Source organism: Mastigoproctus giganteus, chromosome 11, assembly GCF_048544385.1.
Source record: "Mastigoproctus giganteus isolate SK-2022 chromosome 11, ASM4854438v1, whole genome shotgun sequence".
Classification (NCBI taxonomy): domain Eukaryota; kingdom Metazoa; phylum Arthropoda; class Arachnida; order Uropygi; family Thelyphonidae; genus Mastigoproctus; species Mastigoproctus giganteus.
The window spans coordinates 33,240,542-33,262,165 of NC_143585.1; the positions used below are offsets into that span (position 1 = coordinate 33,240,542).

General features: G+C 40.3%; 1 protein-coding gene across 1 annotated transcript in view; it reads right to left on the reverse strand.

The window, feature by feature from the left end:
* Window positions 1-21,624, reverse strand: part of trbd (ubiquitin thioesterase trabid) — a 203,313-nt gene that overhangs the window by 111,469 nt on the left and 70,220 nt on the right. The window contains exon 3 of the mRNA XM_090385535.1: window positions 4,152-4,517. Within this exon, the coding sequence (XP_090241661.1) occupies window positions 4,152-4,517 (366 nt within the window). The remainder of the gene's footprint in view (window positions 1-4,151; window positions 4,518-21,624) is intronic.

Sequence of the window (21,624 nt, forward strand, 5' to 3'; positions counted from 1 at the left end):
GGGAGTATATGATGAGAGCCTTGTCGATCAATTCGGCCCTGGAAAGATTGTGCAAGGCTCAAGGGGTAGAATTTTTTTCAGCCTCGACTGTACTTGTTAACAGGAGAGATTGCTTCTACAGGGATGGGATACACTTAAATAGAAAGGGTGCAAGAATATTTGCTGATGCTATCGAGGCAGTGTTAGGTGGGTCGGAAAACTGCTAGCTTGGGGGGAGACAAAGACCAATAGATTGACAGTAGCCACTGGCAGAGGTGAAAGAGATTCTTGCACTGCTTCTATTAGAATGAGCAGAAGCCTGAAAAACAAGATGCATGGTATTTCAGAGACTGCTGGGAGCCATTGCGGTACAAGTAAACACATGGGTTGTGTTAGCGTAGCTAAGAATAGAAACAGGTGCAGGTATACTTGCGTGTACACCAATGCTAGGAGTTTAGTAAATAAATTTGATGAATTTGAGGTATTGCTCAAAACATCAAAGGCAGATATTGTTGGGATATCAGAGACGTGGTGTCACACAGATATAAGGGATGCAGAACTGCAATTTGGGGAGTACAACGTCTACAGAAAGGATAGACAGGATAGGAAGGGGGGAGGGGTTATGCTATTAGTTAAGAAACACATAAAAACCAAGGAAGTGAAGCCAGTCGACATCGCTGGACAGTGCAGTGTGGAGTCAGTTTGGTGTGACATAAACACTGGGAGATCAAAATTGAGATTAGGAGTGTGCTATAGGCCTAATGACTCTGATGAGTATAATAAGGAACTGTACAGGGAAATAGAGTGGGCCAGTAAATCAGAGTGGCTTATAATGGGAGATTTTAATTTCCCAGATATTGACTGGAATTTGGGGGCTGGTTACTCACACACTAGCAGGGCTTTTGTGGATTTACTGGATGATTGTTTTCTACATCAGCATGTTCGGGAGGCAACTAGAGGGAGTAATACTCTTGATTTGATTATCAGCAGTGATTCTTCATGCATTAAGAATCTGCAGATAAATGAACCACTAGGTGGCAGTGATCACAGTGTGCTGAAGTGGGATTTACTCAAAGAGGTAACTACCATTAGGGGTAAAGGGAAGGGTTATTGCTTCCGTAAAGGCGACTACGATGGACTGAGACAGTATTTAAATTCCATACAGTGGGACCAACTGATGATGTTACCAACAGCAAACTCAAAATGGGAAGCATTCAAAGAACTTATCTTGGAAGCTACTAGGCTTTACATACCAACTAAGAAATATTGTTCAAGGTTTAGGCCAAAATGGATGTCAGATGAACTAATGAGGCATATGGCAGAGAAGAAAAATGCATGGGATACATACAAATTAACACATGACACAGAAGCCTATGATAGATACAAGTTGATATGCACCCAAGTTACAAAGGAGGTTAGGCAGGCGAAGGCAGATTACGAGAAATCCTTGGCAAGGGATGCAAAGAAAAACAGCAAAGAGTTCTTTACTTATGTAAACTCTAGAAGGAAGGGGATGAATCAGATCGGTCCACTTGATATTGATGGGTCAACTGTTGATGATCCTGCTCAGGTAGCTAACAAACTAAATGAATATTTTGCATCGACATTCACACATGAGGAGTTATTCAGCAAGGGGAATGCCAGAGGTGTATTCAACTCTAGCAGTAAGCTACAGAATCTTGAAATAACTGGGAGTAAAGTGGAGGAGAAACTGTTGAAGATAAACACAAGAAAGGCACCCGGGGTGGATGGGATCTATCCAGTTATATTAAAGGAGGCAGCAAAGGAAGTAAGCAAACCCTTAGCCATAATTATGAGAGCTTCCTTGGACTCAGGGGAGGTACCCATAGACTGGAAATGTGCAAATGTGACCCCAATTCACAAAGGAGGATCAAAGGCTAACACAAGTAATTATAGACCTGTGAGCTTAACTTCTGTTCCAGGAAAATTAATGGAGGCACTGGTTAAAGAAGCACTGCAGGATCATTTAGACAAGACTTCAGTTATAGCTCAGACACAGCATGGTTTTGTTAAGGGGAAGTCTTGCCTGACCAACTTGATTGGATACTATGATGCAGTCACAAAAGAACTGGATGCAGGGAATAACTTTGATATTATATACTTGGATCTTAGAAAGACTTTTGATACTGTTGCACATGGAAGACTGCTACACAAATTGGAGCAGTGTGACATTGGAGGCAAATTGCTGCTATGGATAAAGGGGTGGTTGAGGGGGAGAAGACAGAGAGTGGTAATCAATGGACACTGCTCATCGTGGACTGATGTTATTAGTGGAGTCCCTCAGGGCTCAGTGTTGGGTCCATTATTGTTTTCTGTATTTATAAATGATATTGATGATGGTATATCGGGTTTAATGTCCAAGTTTGCAGACGATACAAAGGTTGGCAGGGTTGTCAAGGACACTACTGACACTATGCTGCTGCAACAGGATCTGGAAAGGTTGAGCAGATGGGCTGAGAGGTGGCAAATGAAGTTTAACATTGACAAATGTAAAGTACTACACATGGGAAACAGCAACCCCAGAGCAACGTATCAACTCTGTGGTACTACACTGACAGTGGTAGAGAATGAAAGGGACTTGGGGGTGGTTGTGCAGGCAGATATGAAGTTCTCTGAGCAGTGCAGACGGGCTGCAAGAGTAGCTCATGGAGTATTGTCAATGATATACAGGAATTTTTCCAGCAGGGATAAGGAGGTGATTATTCCATTGTATAAGGCAATGGTCAGGCCACACCTAGAGTACTGTATACAGGTCTGGAGGCCTCATTTCAAGAAGGATGTAGAGCTGCTGGAACGAGTACAGAGAAGGGCAACAAGATTAGTGAATGGAACAAAGGGGTGCTCTTACGAAGAAAGGCTTAAGTTTTGCAAATTACAGTGTCTGGAGACTAGGCACCAGCGAGGTGATCTGATAGAGGTGTATAAAGCCTTGAATGGTTTGAGCATGCTCAATGCTGATGGGATTCTTCCTCTAGCTCAGAAAAATCACCTGAGAGGGCATAAATTCAAATTGAGGAAAGACAGATGTAGGATAGACGTGCGGAAATTTGCCTTTAGCCAGCGGGTGGTTGGTTGGTGGAACAGACTTCCATCCCTTGTGGTGGAGGTTGATAGCCTAAATAAGTTTAAGGCTCAGCTGGACAGGTATCTTAAACGAACAGAGGGGTGAAGTGGAAGTGGGTTTTTTTTTTTTTTTTTTTGGCTGATGCTGCATAAGCTTGCTTTCTTGCATCAAATGCCTCTACTAATGCTAATGCTAATAATAACGCATGTGCATAATAATAATGCAGATGTGGAATATGCAACAAGTAACGAGCATACCGATCATCGTGTCAACCACAGGTATGGTGCCAAAGACCCTACAGAGCAGCCTAGTAGCAATAGGTCTCCCAGAGAACACCTACAAGGAACTCCAGAAAGTCGTAATCCTGAACACCTGTAGGGCAGTCAGAGTTCCTCGACCAATAGTAACATAAGACATAACAACAACCACCATGTGCATTTGGTAGCAATACTCGTCATGAGGTGGAACCCCCAATCAGGGAGAAATAATATGAGCAATAATAATAATAATTTATGTAGGATATGTTGTGGGTAAAAATATGGGAATCAGAAGCTGCAATCAAAAAACATGGTCAAGTTATAATCAACAGCACTTGGGTTTTTTTTTTATCATTATTATATTTTTTTATGAAACATTATTGAAGCAATTTTGTTGCTTAATCACTCAGAAGTTTTTTCATGCCTAGGTTTCTCAATAGAAAACTTCTTATTTCCAAATCTTAAACGACAGCCAAAAGGAATAAAAGAATAAATAGAAATAAAATAATCTAATTAATTAAGGTTAACCAAAAATAATAAATTAATCACGCAGAAATTGACAAAAAGTGGGCACCCAAATGCTGCCAATTGAGCAATTCTGCTGTGTGGAATTTGTGTCAAAGTGTGGAATTTGACAATTTATGCTTGTTTAGACTTATCCACATACTTGAAAAAACCCAAGTACCAGGATTGATGATTTTCAGGCATTCTACCTGACTATGATCCATTAGCAAGATTAAGTATATAATATTAATAATCACATATAATTAAAATGGCAATACCAACAACTATACAAGAAGAAAATATCTTTAAAAATCATTTAATTTTACCTTAGAAGACTTTGGCCAGTTTTCATATGTACATGATGGACACACCCACTTAACTGAACGAGTCCATGCTTTATTCCTGTCATTATGATAATTATCTGAAATACTACTTGATTCAGGCTCAGCAAGAAGCTTTCCCCTCCTAGGACTACCAGTTTCAGGTTTAGGACTTGTGGGAGTTGAGCATGATGGTATGCTTTTTTTGCGAACAGTTAAGCACTGCGTGCATTTTGAAGCTCGAGGCCAGTTCATATATGTACACAAGTGACAAGCCCATTTGTTATAAGGATTAGATGAACTGTTGGTAGTAGTACTGCTGCTGATACCACGTATTGTCTCAACACTTGATTCTGTAATCAATGGTGCCATCTATAATAAGTAATTACTATAATTAAAATATAATTGTACTGTAATAGCTAAAATAACTTCAAAAATAATAAACGCTCTGGTGACTTCTACTTGATAAATATTGTGGTAAAGTACTTGTCAAACACAAAATACACTTGTACCAAAATGGAAGGCAAGAATAAAAAGAAACAGTTCCAAAAGAAGGCAACAGAGCTTCAGTAACTTTAAGAAAAATCAGCAATTCTAAAACTATTATTTCAATTTTCTATATTATGATATTAATAATGATCAAAGAAATTAATGCAATTAATAGTTCATGAATTAAGCTTATACTACTGTTTTCAAAAAGTTGTGGCCACTGCCCACACTCTAAGGAACAACTGTATTGTATTTATATGGGGGGAGAGGGGAAATTACTTTCAAAACTCACAGAGAGAGAGAGAGAGAGAGAGAGAGAGAGAGAGAGAGAGAGAGAGAGAGAGAGTATGTGTGTGTGGTGGGGGGGACTGTTATTTCAGGGCAATATTAATTCAGTGTAATGCCCTCTGGTAGCTAAAATATTCTGATACAAGAAAGAGCAGGTTTCACCAGTGGAATGCAGCATATCAGGTATAATGTTTACCACACACTGTATGATACTGCTTTGACGAGTGTGAACATCAGAATAGGGAATTAAATTCAAAAGAATGAAGTACACAAAACTCAGCACCGTACTGTTCAAAGCTTTCTTACTTCTAACAAATCCTTTACACTGTTTGTTGTATGTGGCAACCACCATGAATACAATCACAGTTGTCTGAAAATATCCATCCAGTGCTTGGAAGCAAAGGTAAAATAAGTATGGGGTATGTTACACAGCAGAAGATTGTGAAAAGTATGCCAAGAACCTCTATGTGCAGATGGAACAGGTAAGCAAGATGAATGCCTTATTATGGGTGATTTCAATTTTCCCCTTACTAAGATGTAGCAAGTGGGAGGTAAAAGAAGCAAAGTAGGAAGCAACCTTTTTATTTCAATCAGAGTTGTTTTACATGAAAGTCGGGCTGGTTCTCTTTTTGCACGTTATTGTTGAGTTTCACGGCCAATTTTTGCAGCCCACTGCACTTGAGCTTTTTTTTTTTTTTTTTTTAAATGAAAACTCCAAACATGCACATGCAAACTATATGGGACACACTTAAATAGAAAGGATGCAAGAATATTTGCTGATGCTATCGAGGCAATGTTAGGTTGATGAAAAAACTACTGGCTGGGGGGGGGGATTCATAGACTAATAGGTTAACAGTAGCCACAGGCAGAGGTGAAAATGATTCTTGCACTGCTTCTAATGGAATGAGCAGCAGCCCAGAAAGCCAGTTGCTGGGGGTTTTAGGAACTGCTGGGAGTCATGAAACAAGTAAATACATGGGCTGTGTTAGAGTAACTAAGAGTTTGGTTTGGTTTGGTTTGAATTTTATTGGTGCATTAGCAACTAAGGCTATAATGCACCAAAACCAGGTTTTATATAAAAATTAAGCATTCAGTGACCTAATTAGTTAGGCCACCATGTCAAGATATATAATAACAGAGGTATAAAACATATATCAACAAAGAAATAACAATAAGAGGTAAATTTTAAATATGAGTAAAAACATTTACTGATTTTAAATAGCTAAAAACGGCAGACACATGGTCATTGTTGTATAAAATCTGACTGAGTGTATAAGGCTCAGCCAGATGACTAAAGGCAGTAAAATATAAATCACATTTATGTCTAAAATGTGGACATTTGGTTAAATTGTGATGAATACTTAAAATGATGCCACAGTTCTCACACATTGGACAGTCATCTGTCCTCAACAGAAATGCATGTGTAAGATGACTCTGTCCTACACAGAGGCAAGCTAGAACAACTTCCTCCCTGCAGTTCCTGCGTAGACTAGGCTGCCAGTGTCGGATTACAGGCTTTATCTGATAGAGCTTGTTTGTGACTTGCTCATGCCAAGGTTGTTGCCATTGGGAGAGTAATTTAGCCTGTATTAGCTGCCCATAGTCTGTATAGGGGACTAAGAGGCAATAGGTCTTGTGGTGTTCTGATGATCTGGCTGCAGCATCTGCCAGTTCATTTCCCCCGATCCCAATGTGGCTTGGAATCCAGCAGAAACGAATTTCGAAAGAACGCTCAGACAGAGAGTGTAGCATCTGCTGAATCCAGGTCACAAATGTATGAGGTTAATACCTCAACCCCGATAAAGCCTGCAGCTACTTAGAGAGTTAGTGTACACCATACACCTTTGATACCTATGGGTTTTAATGTGGTCAAGGCTCACTCTATAGCATACAACTCAGCTGTATATATGCTGCATTCTTGGGGAATCTTTCCAATTATATAGAACAACCTGGAAAGATAGCAGAAGATCCAATAGACAACTCTGACCTTGAGCCACCAGTGAAGACAGGCAAGAAGTCGGATTATTCGGCTCGGTGGGCAGCATAGAGTTATTGGTAAACAGAAGATGGAATTATGGACTTACCCCAATTTTTAATGGAGAAGTCGCATGACGGTAAGTGAGCATGCAAGGGTGGAAGTGGTTGCCTTGGTGACTGGGCAACATTGTCTACTATGATGTCGAGCTCTCTGAGCAGCTCTTGGACACAAATACCAAAAGGCTGGTTGGCAGTCTGATGAGTGTTATATAGGTTTTCCCATCGTGGCTTGAAAACAGATGTCCACGTAGGGTTGTCTGGCAGAGATTTTAATTTAAAGGTATATTTTAAAGACAACTGCTTTCGTCGGAATGACAGTGGTGGTTCAGTTGCTTCAACATATAAACTCTGGACAGGGGATATTCAAAATGCTCCAGTAGCAATACGGATAGCTTGGTGGTAAACTGAGTCCAGCCACCTAAGTACACTGTTTCTAGCTGATGCATACACTTGCGACACAGTCTAGTTTTGATCAGACAAGCACACGATACAGGTTGAGTAAAGTAGAGGAGATTATTGGAGGAGATAGCATGTAGGAGGTTCAATCCTCTCGTGCACTTTGTCCGCAGTTGACGAATATAGGGTAAAAATGTCAACTTCTTATCGGAAATGAGCCCGAAGAATTTTGTCTCAGGTGCTACTGGAATGATGTCTTATCTGAGTTTAAGATCTGGTTCAGGGTGAAGGTTCCATTTGCAACAAAAGTGTACGCAGTCTTCTGTGGAGAGACATTAGTCACTGCCCAAGAGTTGACGTGGTCAATGGCATGCTGCAACTGTCTTTCAATAACCCTCATGTTGCATGACTGCAAAAAGATGCTAAAATCATCTACAGAGAGGGCACTGTTTACGGTGGGAGGAAGTTGTTCAGTTATAGAGTTAACTTTGATAGCAAAAAGCGTAGCACTTAAAACTGATCCTTGTCAAACTCCCTCTTCTTGACAAAATGGCCGGGAGAGGGTGGATCCTACATGAACTTGGAAAGAACAATCTGCAAAGAAGTTTTTACTAAAGAGGGCAATGTGTCCCCTAACACCAAAGTTATATATGTCTTTTAAAATTCCATATCTACAAGCTGTGTCATATGCATTAGCATTAGTAGAGACATATGATGCAAGAAAGCAAGCTTAGGCAGCATCAACCAAAAAAAAAAAAAAAAACACCACTGCCATTTCACCCCTCCGTTCATTCGAAATACCTGTCCAGGTGAGCTTTAAATTTATTTAGGCTATCAACTTCCACAACAAGGGATGGAAGTCTGTTCCACCAACAACCTACCCGCTGGCTAAAGGCAAATTTCCGCACATCTATCTTTCCTCAATTTGAACATATGCCCTCTCAGGTGATTATTCTGAGCAAGAGGAAGAATCCCATCGGCATTGAGCATGCTCAAACCATTCAAGGCTTTATACACCTCTATCAGATCACCTCACCGGTGCCTAGTCTCCAGACACTGTAATTTGCAAAACTTAAGCCTTTCTTCGTAAGAGAAACCCTTTGTTCCATTCACTAATCTTGTTGCCCTTCTCTGTACTCGTTCCAGCAGCTCTACATCCTTCTTGAAATGAGGCCTCCAGACCTGTATACAGTACTCAAGGTGTGGCCTGACCATTGCCTTATACAAGGGAATAATCACCTCCTTATCCATGCTAGTAAAATTCCTGTATATCAATGACAAGACACAATGAGCTACTCTTGCAGCCCATCTGCACTGCTCAGAGAACTTCATACCTGCCTGCACAATTACTCCCAGGTCCTTTTCATTCTCTACCACTGTCAGTGTAGTACCACAGAGTTGATACATTGCTCTGGGGTTACTGTTTCCCATATGTATACTTTACATTTGTCAATGTTAAACTTCATTTGCCACTTCTCAGCCCATCCTTACCAGTTCCTGTTGCAGCAGCATAGTGTCAGTAGTGTCCTTAATAACCCTGCCAACCTTTGAATCATCTGCAAACTTGGACATTAAGCTTGATATATCACTATCATTTATACCATATATAAATACAAAAAACAATAATGGACCCAACACTGAACTCTTAGGGACTCCACTAATAATATTAGTCCACGATGAGCAGTGTCCATTGATTACCACTCTCTGTCTTCTCACCCTCAACCATCCCTTTATTTAGCAGCAATTTGCCTCCAATGCCACACTACTCCAATTTGTGCAGCAGTCTTCCATGTGCAACAGTATCAAAAGCCTTTCTAAGATCCAAATATATAATATCAAAGTTATTCCCTGCATGCAGTTCTTTTGTGACTGGATCATAGTATCCAATCAAATTGGTCAGGCAAGACTTTAACAAAACCATGCTGTGTCCGAGCTATAACTAAAGTCTTGTCTATATGATCCTGCAGTGCTTCTTTAACCAGTGCCTCCATTAATTTTCCTGGAACAAAAGTTAAACTCACAGGTATATAATTACTTGTGTCAGCCTGTGATCCTCCTTTGTGAATTGGAGTCACATTTGCAGTCTATGGGTACCTCCCCTGAATCCAAAGAAGCTCTCATAATTATGGCTAAGGGTTTGCTTACTTATTTTGCTGCCTCCTTTATTATAACTGGAGAGATCCCATCCACCCCAGGTGCCTTTTTTATGTTTATACTCAACAATTTCTCCTCCACTTTCCTCTCAGTTAGTACAAAATCATCTAGCTCGCTGCCAGAGTTTACTTCACCTCTGGCATTCCCTTTCCTGAATAACTCTTCATGTGTGAATGTAGATGCAAAATACTTGTTTAGTTTGTTAGCCACCTGAGCAGGATCTTGAACTGTTGAACCATCAATATCAAGTGGACCAATCTGATTCATCCCTTTCCTTCCAGAGTTTACATAGGTAAAGAACTCTTTGCTGTTTTTTTCTTTGCATCCTTTGCCAAGGATTTCTCATAATCTGTCTTTGCCTGCCTAATCTCCTTTGTGACTTGGTTACAGACCAGCTTATATCTAACATAGGCTTCCATGTCATCCATTAATTTATATGTATCCCGTGCATTTTTCTTCTCTGCCATATGTCTCATTAGTTCATCTGACATCCATTTAGGCCTTGAACATCTTAGTTGGTATGTAAAGCCTAGTAGCTTCCAAGGTAAGTTCTTTGAATGCTTCTCATTTTGAATTTGTTGTTGGTAACATCATCAGTTGGTCCCACTGTATAGAATTTAAATACTGTCTCAGACCGTCGTAGTCACCTTTACGAAAGCAAAAACCCTTCCCTTTACCCCTGATGGTAGTTACCTCTTTGAGCACACTGTGATCACTGCCACCTAGTGGATCCTTTATCTGCAGATTCTTAATGCATGAAGAATCACTACTGATAATCAAATCAAGAGTATTACTCCCTCTAATTGCCTCCTGAACATGCTGATGTAGAAAACAATCATCCAATAAATCCACAAAAGCCTTGCTAGTGTGTGAGTGACCAACCCACAAATTCCAGTCAATATCTGGGAAATTAAAATCTCCCATTATAAGACTCTGATTTACTGGCCCACTGTATTTCCCTGTAAAGTTTCTTATTATACTCTTCAGAGTCATTAGGCCTATAGCACACTCCTACTCTCAATTTTGATCTCCCAATGCTTAGGTCACACCAAACTGACTCGACACTGCACTGTCCAGCGATGTCAACTGGCTTCACTTCCTTGGATTTTGTGTGTTTCTTAACTAATAGCATAACCCCTCCTCCCTTCCTATCCTTTCTGTACACATTGTACTCCCCAAATTCCAGTTCTGCATTCCTTATATCTGTGTGACACCACATCTCTGATATCCCAACAATATCTGCCTTTGATGTTTTGAGCAATACCTCCAATTCATCAAATTTATTTACCAAACTCCTAGCATTGGTGTACACGCAAGTATACATGCACCTGTTCTTTTTCTTAGCTACCCTAACACAACCCATGTGTTTACTTGTACCGCAATGACTCCAAGCAGTCTCTGAAATATCCTGCATCTTGTTTTCCAGGCTGCTGCTCATTCCAATAGAAGCAGTGCAAGAATCACTTTCACCTCTGCCAGTGGCTACTGTTAATCTATTAGTTCTTGTACTCCCCCAAGCTAGCAGTTTTCCAACCCACCTAACACTGCCTCGATAGCATCAGCAAATATTCTTGCACTCTTTCTATTTAAGTGTATCCCATCCCTATAGAAGCAGTCTCTCCTGTTAACAAGTACAGTCCAGGCTGAAAAAAATTCTACCCCTTGAGCCTTGCACAATCTTTCCAGGGTCGAATCAATCGACAAGGCTCTCATCATATACTCCCTCCTATCGTGTCTGGGCAGAATTTCAGACACTTTCAAATTCAACCGTAATTCATGCCTTTTTTTCAACAGTGACCTGTACTTAAGTAATTCTGTTGGTCTCCTACTCTTAATATCATTAGTGCCAACGTGTACAACTATATCACCTTTTGTGCCCTTAAAAGATGATATCCGCTCTACAACGTCATCAACCTTTGCTCCTGGCAGATATACCCTGGTCCTGTTACACCTATCCTTTTTACAAAGCATGTTCCCCATTTCCCTGACAATAGAGTTACCAACAACAACTACGCTTTTTCCATATCAAGAAAACCGACACCTGGTGCTCACGTTTCAAGAAAGCATTACGTATAGAGGTTTCCTAGCGGATTAAATGGTCAAGTGTTGACATGTTCGATTGACTTCCAGAATACAATTTGACTTCCGACAATGTCGGAAGCTACATTGTATTCTGGAAAGGAGATCGTTAGCTTCTAAACACAGTAAACCCCCGCTCTTCACAGTATCTGTATTCGCGGTTTCGCATATTCGCGATCGCCGATTTAATATAAAATGAAATCTAAAAAAAATGCGAATATTAAAGCGCAGTGAATATTTTCCGCCATAAAAAAACATGGGCGTGGCTAGAATTATCTTTCCCGGTCAAAACCACGCTCAGTGGGTGGGGGGGAGAGGAGTGACAAAATTGCAAGCGTGGATATTTCTTCCTAATTCTTGTTCCGTATGTGTTATGCTCTTGCCATTGAAGGTTTCGTCGTTTGCTTTTAATTTATATGCTTATAAATTGAATAAATTTATCAATTTATAAATTGGTATGCTTACAAAAATGATAAATCTACCGTTTTGCAGTGCAAAACAGACTTTTTCGAGCGTGTTAACGGAAGAAAGTGACTTTATTGGACAAGTTCTTTCTAACCCGTACAAAATTATGGCTACGAATAACAAGGGAAATGTGAAAAGATCAAAGAAGGTGATAACATTAGCGAATAAAATTGAGTTATTAGACAAAATTTCTAATGGTGAAAGTGTCTCCTCAGTGGCAAAACATTATAAAATCAATGAGTCAACGATCAATCAAGAAATCAGAAGAAAAAAATCCGCCATAGTGTCCATGAAAACGCGTTAATTGCTTCAAAAATTTGCTCTGTAACTCGTGATGTTAAATTAGAAAAAATGAAAAAAGCTTTAAATCTGTGGAGAGAAGACTGAACTCAAAATAAAATTCAGTTAAGTTCACTCATCATTCGTGAAAAGGCAAAACTCCTTTATCAACACTTTAGCAAAACTGGTGATAGCATTGGTGGGATAAGTTTTGTTGCTAGCAAAGGCGCTGGTTTGAAAGATTTGTTTGAAATTTCTAATAAATATTACATTTAATATTAAATTGTTTCTTATTTTCATTTCGATGCCATATGCTTGCATTTCACTATGTACATAGTGAAATGCAAGCAACCATATAATACATACATAGACAAAATTTTAGACTAGTTTTTCTTATATATTTCATACTTTGGAACGGAACCCCTTTATTACCATGGGAGCCATAACTCAGTATTCGCGTTTTCGTTATTCGCGACATTTCTCAGGAACGTAACTCCCGCGAATAGCGGGGGTTTACTGTATCACAAAAGGCAAGCATTAACCATTCTTTCCAGGATCTTTCACAAGCAGCTCATCAGAGCAATAGGACGGTAATTTTTTGGTATTTTTGGATCCTTTCTTGGTTTCGGAAAGGGAAGGACTGTTGCCATATGCCATGAGTCCAGAAATGTCTCTTCAATATACATTCTATCATAGAGACAGAGATCCATGGATTCTGATGGTATTGATATACCTTCATCAATGCCATTGATAAATATACAAAACAACAATGGGCCAAACACCGAACCCCGAGGGACACCACTAATAACATTAGTCCACGTAGAGCAATACCCATTGAACAGCACTCTGTCTTCTCCCACTCAATCATCCTTGCACCCTTTCTATTTAAGTGTATCCCATCCCTATAGAAGGCCAGATGACATCTCATAATGGATGCCGTTCTGGCCCAACAGCAGAAACAAGCCTTAGATAGTGAGAGTGCTGCTTTCAGCTCCCATTGTGTAAAGGGCTGACTGTATTCCTCGCAACTGTTAAAGGAGAGCTTTAGGTGATGTTTTTCTGATCTTTGTTCGAGTGCGAGGAACTCTGGGGGGTACAATGTTTCTGAAGACACTTTAGCGAATGTCTCCCCAAGAGTATTGGCAATTGCAGTTAGATCTGCTATTGTACATCCATTATGTTCCAGGATTGATGAAGGGTGCGAGGTGTATTTTCCCTTCATTATCCGAACTTTGTCCCAGATGGCTTTGGGATTGGCAGCCTGTGTGATGGAAGATGAAAATCGGATCTAAGATTCCTTTTGGCTCTGACGTCTGATGCATATGCATGTCCTTCAAACGTGCATGTGCTTTGGCACATGCACGTTTGAAGGCTATTAAATTATCTATGGTGGGGTAATGACAAAATATTCCCCATGCTTTGTTTTGAGCCTTCCTAGCTGCTGTGTATTTTCTATTCCACCATGGTTTTGGAAAACGTGGGAAGTGGGATGATGTCCTTGAGATTGCAACTGCCGCTGCCTGGGCCCTACTTTCTGTGATGTGCTTTACTGACTCATTAATTGGCTTCTGGCTGACTGTAGTGGTATTGAACATTGCCAGATGACGAAAGGGATTCCAGTCGGCGTGATCAGTTCCAATGTGGCATCCTTGACTGGTGACACTGTCTCCCATTAGAAAGGGTGGATAACATGGGGAAGTGATCACCACCATAAGAGTTTTCTTCAACCTCCCATGTATTCAGAGGCAAGAGGGAAGTGGAGCAGATGGAAAGATCAATGGCAGTAAATGTCGAGGTAGCCATGTGGAAAAAAGGTGTTAGATCCCACATTTAGAAGGGCCAGATCATTGTTTTCAAGCAATCGCTCGATAATCCAACCTCTTCTACTGATGTCAGAACTACCCCACAGAGTATTATGTCCATTGAAATCCCCCAATAATAGAAAAGGGGTGGCAACTTCTTAATGAGATCATCAAGGTCTGTCTGAGGGATGTCATTCCCAGGTGGCAAATAGATGGAGCAAACAGTTAAAAGGAACCCTACAGTAAGACGAACTGCTACAGCCTCTCAGTAGCATAGACTGAAAGGGGGGTGTGGTTACCCACAAGGATTTTGACTCCTCCATGGGCAGGTCCATCCCCAGCTCTGTCTCTGCGAATAACTGAGCAGTTGCGTAAGTAAGGGTCCTCATTTGCCTTTAAATATGTCTCCTGTAAGCAAAAGCAAGTTGGCTCTTGCTTACTCAGGAGAACCATGATGTCATCTCTATTTCTACGGAATCCACGGCAATTCCATTGTAGAAATTTGAATGTACCCATTATTTAGATTTATTGGGTCCGTCTGGTCGCTTCCAAAGGGCTGAGGGCTTCATTTTCTTAGTCCTGGGTTTATCTCTCTTTGAAAAGACTGGACATTGGTCTGTATCCATATCTTCTCCTTCTTTCACAAAGAGTTCCAGGACAGACTTGTCCTGTACCTCTTTATATTCTACATCCATTGTCTCTTGGATTGTAGGTGGCTGTTCCCCTTTCTTCGGATTTTCTTTAGCACTGTGTTTTGGAAATGGTGGAGCACTAGGAGGTATGGATATAGGAGTAGAGGCTGACTGTGATTTTTAGGTGGGCTTTTGGGAACTTAATAAATAGCGTGCAATGGGGGTAAATGACTAATAGTCATATCAGTCTGAGTATCGATGGTATTTTTCCCAGAAACTTTTTGGGCATATGAAGGCTTGGCGCTATTTATTGGTTGGATGCGTTTTCTGGCCTCCTGATAGGAGATGTTTAGCTCTGTTTTTAGTTTTTGAATTTCCTTTTCATCCTTCCACCACTGGCATGGTCAAGAGTATGCAGGGTGTTCTCCTTGGCAGTTAGTACAACTTGGTTAGAAGTTAAACATTCCTTGCTCTCGTGGTCTTTAGTACCACAGCAAACACAGGCAGGGGTTCCACGACAAGCTGTTCGAGAGTGGCACTATTTTGGCATTTAAAACACCTCAGTGAGTTTGGAATATAAATCCTCACTGGGCAGTTTAAATAGCCTGCCTTTATGGAACTTGGAGGCCATGGGGTGTTGAACGTTAGGTTGAGAACTCGAGTAGGGATGAGATTCCCATCCTTCCGCATTGATATTCTTTTAAGAGCAGTCACTCCTTGGTCTTTAAGTTCAGAGGAGATCCCACTCTGATATGACACCACGTGAAAAATTCAAGGTTTTATGGGGGTAACAATGATGGGTAATCCCCCTAAAGATGTGGCTTTCAGTAGTTGCTGTGCATGTTTTTGGCTTGCAGCCTCAACTAAAATATCTCCAGAATGTAGCCTTTTGACAGATTTTGGAGATCTTGTCAACCATTCTAATCCTTTCTGGATGAAGAAGGGTGACATTTTCCCAAGTTCCTGCTCTCCAGTTTGTTTGTTTGTTATTTGGTTTTTAGGAGCATTAGCAACTAAGGCCATATTGTTCCGGGGATATGCGGTGGTCATTCCCTGACCTTTCCACATCCTCCGTATTTGGTGGTCACAGACTCGAACCCGGTCTAATCAAGGAGCGTGTGTGCTCTCTGGTGGAATGGAGAATAAGGAAAAGCGGTGTCACAGATGGTGGTCTATCCTCAGTTCTCTGCCTTTTTGAGCTGCAGTTATTTGTATCTTCTGATCAGTTAGGTAGGGGCCTAATTGGGTCCCCAGAAGAAATAGAATTTAAATTACTCATATGAGTAAGATAATTTCCAATGCCCTAAGTACCTCACCCATGACAGAGCCCTACGAGGAGACGCCCACTCGTGAACTAGCAGGTACTGTGTACACAAATGGGGTGCCAAGTTGACTTAGGAGCACCATACCTATGTTTCCAATAAGCCTTGATCCTGTCCAAGGACCAACGGGAGGGAGACTTATTGGAAAGCAGTTCACCCTAGCAGCAAGAACCACCCACCGATTGATGCCAGTTGGGCCGGCCCAGGACCACCTGTCTTGTCGAACAGAGGCCAAAGTGGTGTATCAAGGCTGGGCCACTCAACCACCAGGATACCCCTTTCCAAGTTTCCACAGGTCGTGGCGCATGGCTGCACACGCCAGATTCCAATGATGTAACCCTGGAACCAAGGTATGAGCGTTGGAACCCAGTGATGCTAATCTGGAAGACCAGCAGCATCACGGAGAGGTCCACTTACCATGTACAGGTGTCCACATCGAGGGGAGTAACTAAGAGTAAGAACAGGTGCATGTATACTTGCATGTACACCAATGCTAGGAGTATGGTAAACAAATTTGATGAAATTGAAGTGCTAGATAAGACATCCAAGGCAGATAATGTTGGGATATCAGAGACTTGGTGCCACTCAGATATAAGGAATGCAGAATTGGAATTTGGGGAGTAAAATATGTACAGAAAAGATAGACAGGGTAAAGAGGGAGGAGGGGTTATGCTAGCAGTTAAGAAACACCAAAATCTAAGGAAGTGCATCCAGTTGACATAGATGGACAGTGCAATGCTGAGTCAGGTTGGTGTGACATAAGCACTGGGAAAGCAAAAATTAGGGTAGGAGTTCGTTATAGGCCTAATGACTCTGATGAGTACAATGGACAATTATAGAGAAAATCAGAGTGTCTTATAATAGGGGATTTTAACTTCCCAGATATAGACTAGAACTTGTGGGTTGGTCATTGTTTTCTACAGCAGCATGTTAAAAAGGCAACAAGAGGGAGTAAGGCTCTTGATCTCATTATCAGCAGTGATTATTCATGCATTAAGAATTTACAGATAAAGGAACCACTAGATAGCAGTGATCATAATGCAATGATGTGGGATTTCCTAAAGATGTAACTACCATCAGGGGTAAAGAGGGGGTTTTTGCTTTCGTAAAGGCAACAACAGTAGCCTCAGAGATTTTTTAGGTTCTATAAAGTGGGACCAACTGATGTGTTTGTTTGATTTTTAGGAGCATTAGCAACTAAGGCCATATTGCTCCGGGAATATGCGGTGGTCATTCCCTTGACCTTTCTGCATCCTCCGTATTTGATGGTGATGGACTCGAACCCCGGTCTAATCAAGAAGTGTGTGCTACGCACTGCTGCTCCTTCCCACCTGGCTATGGAGGCACCTGGGACCAACTGATGATGTTACCAACAGCAAATTCTAAATGGGAAGCATTCCAGGAAGTAATCTTGGAAGCTACTAGGCTTCTTTTTGTTCCAACTAAGAAATACTGCTCTATGTTCGGGCACAAATGGATGTCAGATGAATTGAGACTCGTGGAAGAGAAGAAAAATGTATGGGATGCACAAATTGTCAGGTGACATAGAAGCCTATGGTAAATACAAGCTAGTCTGTAATCAAGTCACAAAGGAGGTTAGGCAAGCAAAGGAATGTTATGAAAAATCTTTGGCAAAGCATGCAAAGAAAAACAACAAAGACTTCTTTACTTATATAAACTCTAAAAGGAAGGGGATGTATCAGATTGGTCCACTTGATATCAATGGTTTCACTGTCATCATTCTCAGATAGCTGCCAAACCAAATGAGTATTTTGCATCTACATTCACACGAGGAGTTATTCAAGGAGGAGAGGTCCAGATGTTTATCAAACTAACAGGGAGTTAAATGATTTCGTAATAACTGAGAGCAAAATGGAGGAGAAATTGTTGAAGTTAAACATAAGAAAGGCACCTGGGGTGGATGGGATCTATCCAGTTATATTAAAGGAGGCAGCAAAGGAAGTAAGCAAACCCTTAGCCATAATTATGAGAGCATTCTTGGACTCGGGGGAGGTCCACCATAGACTGGAGATGTGCAAATGTATCCCCAATTCACAAAGGGGGGATAGAAGGGTGACACGAGTAATTACAGACCAGTTAGTTTAATTTCTGTTCTGGGTAAAATAATGGAGTCACTGGTTAAAGATGCATTGCAGGATCATCTAGACAAGACTGCAGCATAAATTCAGACACAGAATGAGTTTGTTAAGGGAAAGCCTTGTCTGACAAATTTGATTGAATATTATGATGTGGTTACAAAGGAACTGGATGCAAAAAATAATTTTGATATCAAATACTCAGATTTCAGGAAAGCTTTTGATACTGTTGCACATGGAAGACTACTGTACAAATTGGAGAAGTATGGCATTAAGGGCAAGTTGCTACAATGGATAAAAGGATGGATGAGTGGGAAAAGACAGAGAGTGCTGTTCAATGGGTATTGCTCTACGTGGACTAATGTTATTAGTGGTGTGCCTCGGGGTTCGGTGTTTGGCCCACTGTTGTTTTGTATATTTATCAATGGGTATTGATGAAGGTATATCAAGCTTAATATCAAAGTTTGCAGATGATATAAAGGTTGGCAGCGCTGTTAATAACAGTAATGACAGTATCTGCTGCTGCAACAGGATCTGGAAACGTTTGGTAGATGGAATGAGAAGTGGCAACTGAATGCAAAGTACTGCATATGGTAGCAGTAACCCCAGAGAAATGTACCAACTATGCGGTGTTACACTCAGGGTAGTGGAGAATGAAAGAGACCTTGGGGTAAATGTGCAGTCAGATATAAAGTTTTGTTTGCAGTCAGACATGCTGCCAGAGTAGGTTATGGGTTCTTGTCAATGATATACAGTATTTTGAGAGCAGAGATAAGGTGGTGATTATCCCCTTTTATAAGGCAATGGTCAGGCCACACCTTGAATTCTGCATACACATCTGGAAGTCTCATTATAGGATGTAGAGTTGCTAAAATGAGTACAGAGAGATGCAACGGAGACTGGTGAAGGGAACAAAGGAGTGTTTTTATGAAGAACGGCTTAAGTTCTGCAAATTGCAGCTTCGGGAGACTAGGCACCTGTGAGGTGATCTGATTGAGGTGTATAAGGCCTTGAATGGATTGAGCAGGCTTAATGCTGAGTGGATTCTTCCTCTTACTCAGATTACAAACCTGAGGGTGCATAGATTCAAACTGAGGAAAGATAGCTATAGAATAGATGTGTGGAAGTTTGCCTTTAGCCAGTGAGTAGTTGATTGCTGGAACAAACTTCCATCTGACATTGTGAAAGTTGATATGTTACATAAATTCAAGGAGGAACTGGTCAAACCTTTAGAGGAACGGATGCGTGAAATTGGTTTTTTTTTTTTTTTTTTTGGCTGATGCTGTATAAGCTTTCTTTCTTGCATCATGTGCCTCTACCAAAAGCTATGGCAAAGTGATTATAATTAAGATGTTTTTCAACCACATAAGAGGAAACTTAACTTTCATGACTTTGTTAAAAATTTATATGTTTGTTGTTACCATCAAGCACCATAGGCTACAAAAACTTACCAGGAAACATGGCTATAACATATGCTAAGGGGGAAGCCAGATTCGACAACAAGAATGAAACATGCCTCACTTTCACACGTAAAACAACTCCAACTGAAAATAAAATAAACACACACACACGGACAAATGTCAGGTACCAAGGTCACATTTAGTATTTATAACAGACATATATTCATTTTATGGGAGGAATATCCCCCATTCCACCCTTGTATAAAAAGTCAGGAACTGTACTGTTAAATGAATTACAGTTCCTGACTATTATATAAGGGTAAGAAGGAGGGGGGGAAACAGTTCTCCTCCAATATCTTGCTGTTAAAATGAACATTTTATGGGGGAAGAGTTGTATTTTCCTCATCATCTTTCAATTAATTATGAAAATGACAATTTCTGACTTAAGTCAGAAATTGTGATTCATTTACATAATTAATTGTAAGTGAAGTACTAAATATATCAAGAGTGAGTCCCTGATATTCTGCTGAATGCAAAGTTAGTAAAAGGTAAGTATCTTCTATGCCATTTGGATGACTAATTTGATTGTGTTCAGAAGTTAATGTTCAAATGGCTGATTAAAGAAACAAATAAAAGCCCTAAAAGCAAACCAAACATAGTTCACTTTGGCAATCCACAGTTCACAGGTGGGCTGCATGAAATTAACATTAAATATCATACCAGAAAATAAAAGTATATGAATGAGTGATTGAGTGGCATGCACAAGTAACAAATGATAAACTGATCGAACACATGGGTGTAACAGCCTATAAATAAAATATTATAACAACATAGGTTTAAGTGACTAACATAATAATTTAGATCAATCAGCTCTTAACAGTAAGCAGTTTGCCAATAGGGTTCCACCAATCCATGGATAGTTCTCAATACAATCTTTCTTTACCTTCAATCAAAATCAATCTCACATTGTTTATCTGTATTCTAGCAAAACATCTAACTCAGTCCTGCACAAAATGCTACTGTATAAGGTGGAACACATTTTGATCATTTGGATTAGATGAATAGTAGGGCAGGAGAGGGTTTTTATTACTCTTTATAAGTTCTGCTAACATTACAAGTGGAATCCCTAAATGATGTTTGTTTTTTATAGTTTTCTTAAATGTCATTGATTAAGTGATTGAAGGTGCTATTGTTATTTGTTTTTTTTAGGAGCATTAGCAACTAAGGCCATATTGCTCCGGGGATATGCGGTGGTCATTTCCTGACCTTTCCGCATCCTCCATATTTGGTGGGCACGGGCTGATTGAAGGTGCAATGTGAAGATTTAGGTGAGTGGTTAATGATCAGTACCAAGCAGCACTCCCTCAGGACAACACCAGAATAGGCTTTGGAGATGGTCAGAAGATTGGCAATTACATTTATGATGCAAAATGAAAGGATATATACATGGGGAAATAATACCAAAATAACTTGTACACTAGGAGAAATTGAATTACAAACAGTGGAAGAGGAGGATAAAGATTTGGAAGTTTGATTTCTAGTCCTTGCTGACTGTTTACATAACACTGCAAACAGTCAGCAAGGAGAGTCTATAATGTCAAATTAATAATTTATCAAATCTTTCTTGTAAAGATAGAGCAGTCATAATTCCCCCACATAAGGCAATTTTTTAAAACCACACTTGGAACACTGCATTCAAGTATGGAAGCTCTGGCAAAATAAGGCCTTATTTTAGCTATGGAGGCTAAAATAAGGCAAATGAGCTTCTTGAAAGGGTACAAAGATAAGTAATTTGCTTGGTGAGATTTGCAAAAGGCTGCCTATGTAAAGAAAGACCTTAAAAATGTGGGCTAACCAGCTTGGTAACCAGGCACCTTACAGGAAACCTGATAAGGCTCTGAAAAGGAAAAGTAAAATGAAGGAAGGTGAAATTTCCACTGATCCAAATGATTAGCATTAGCATTAGTTGAGGTATATGATGCAAGAAAGCAAGCTTATACAGCATCAACCAAAAAAAAAAACCTTCCATTTCACTCATCC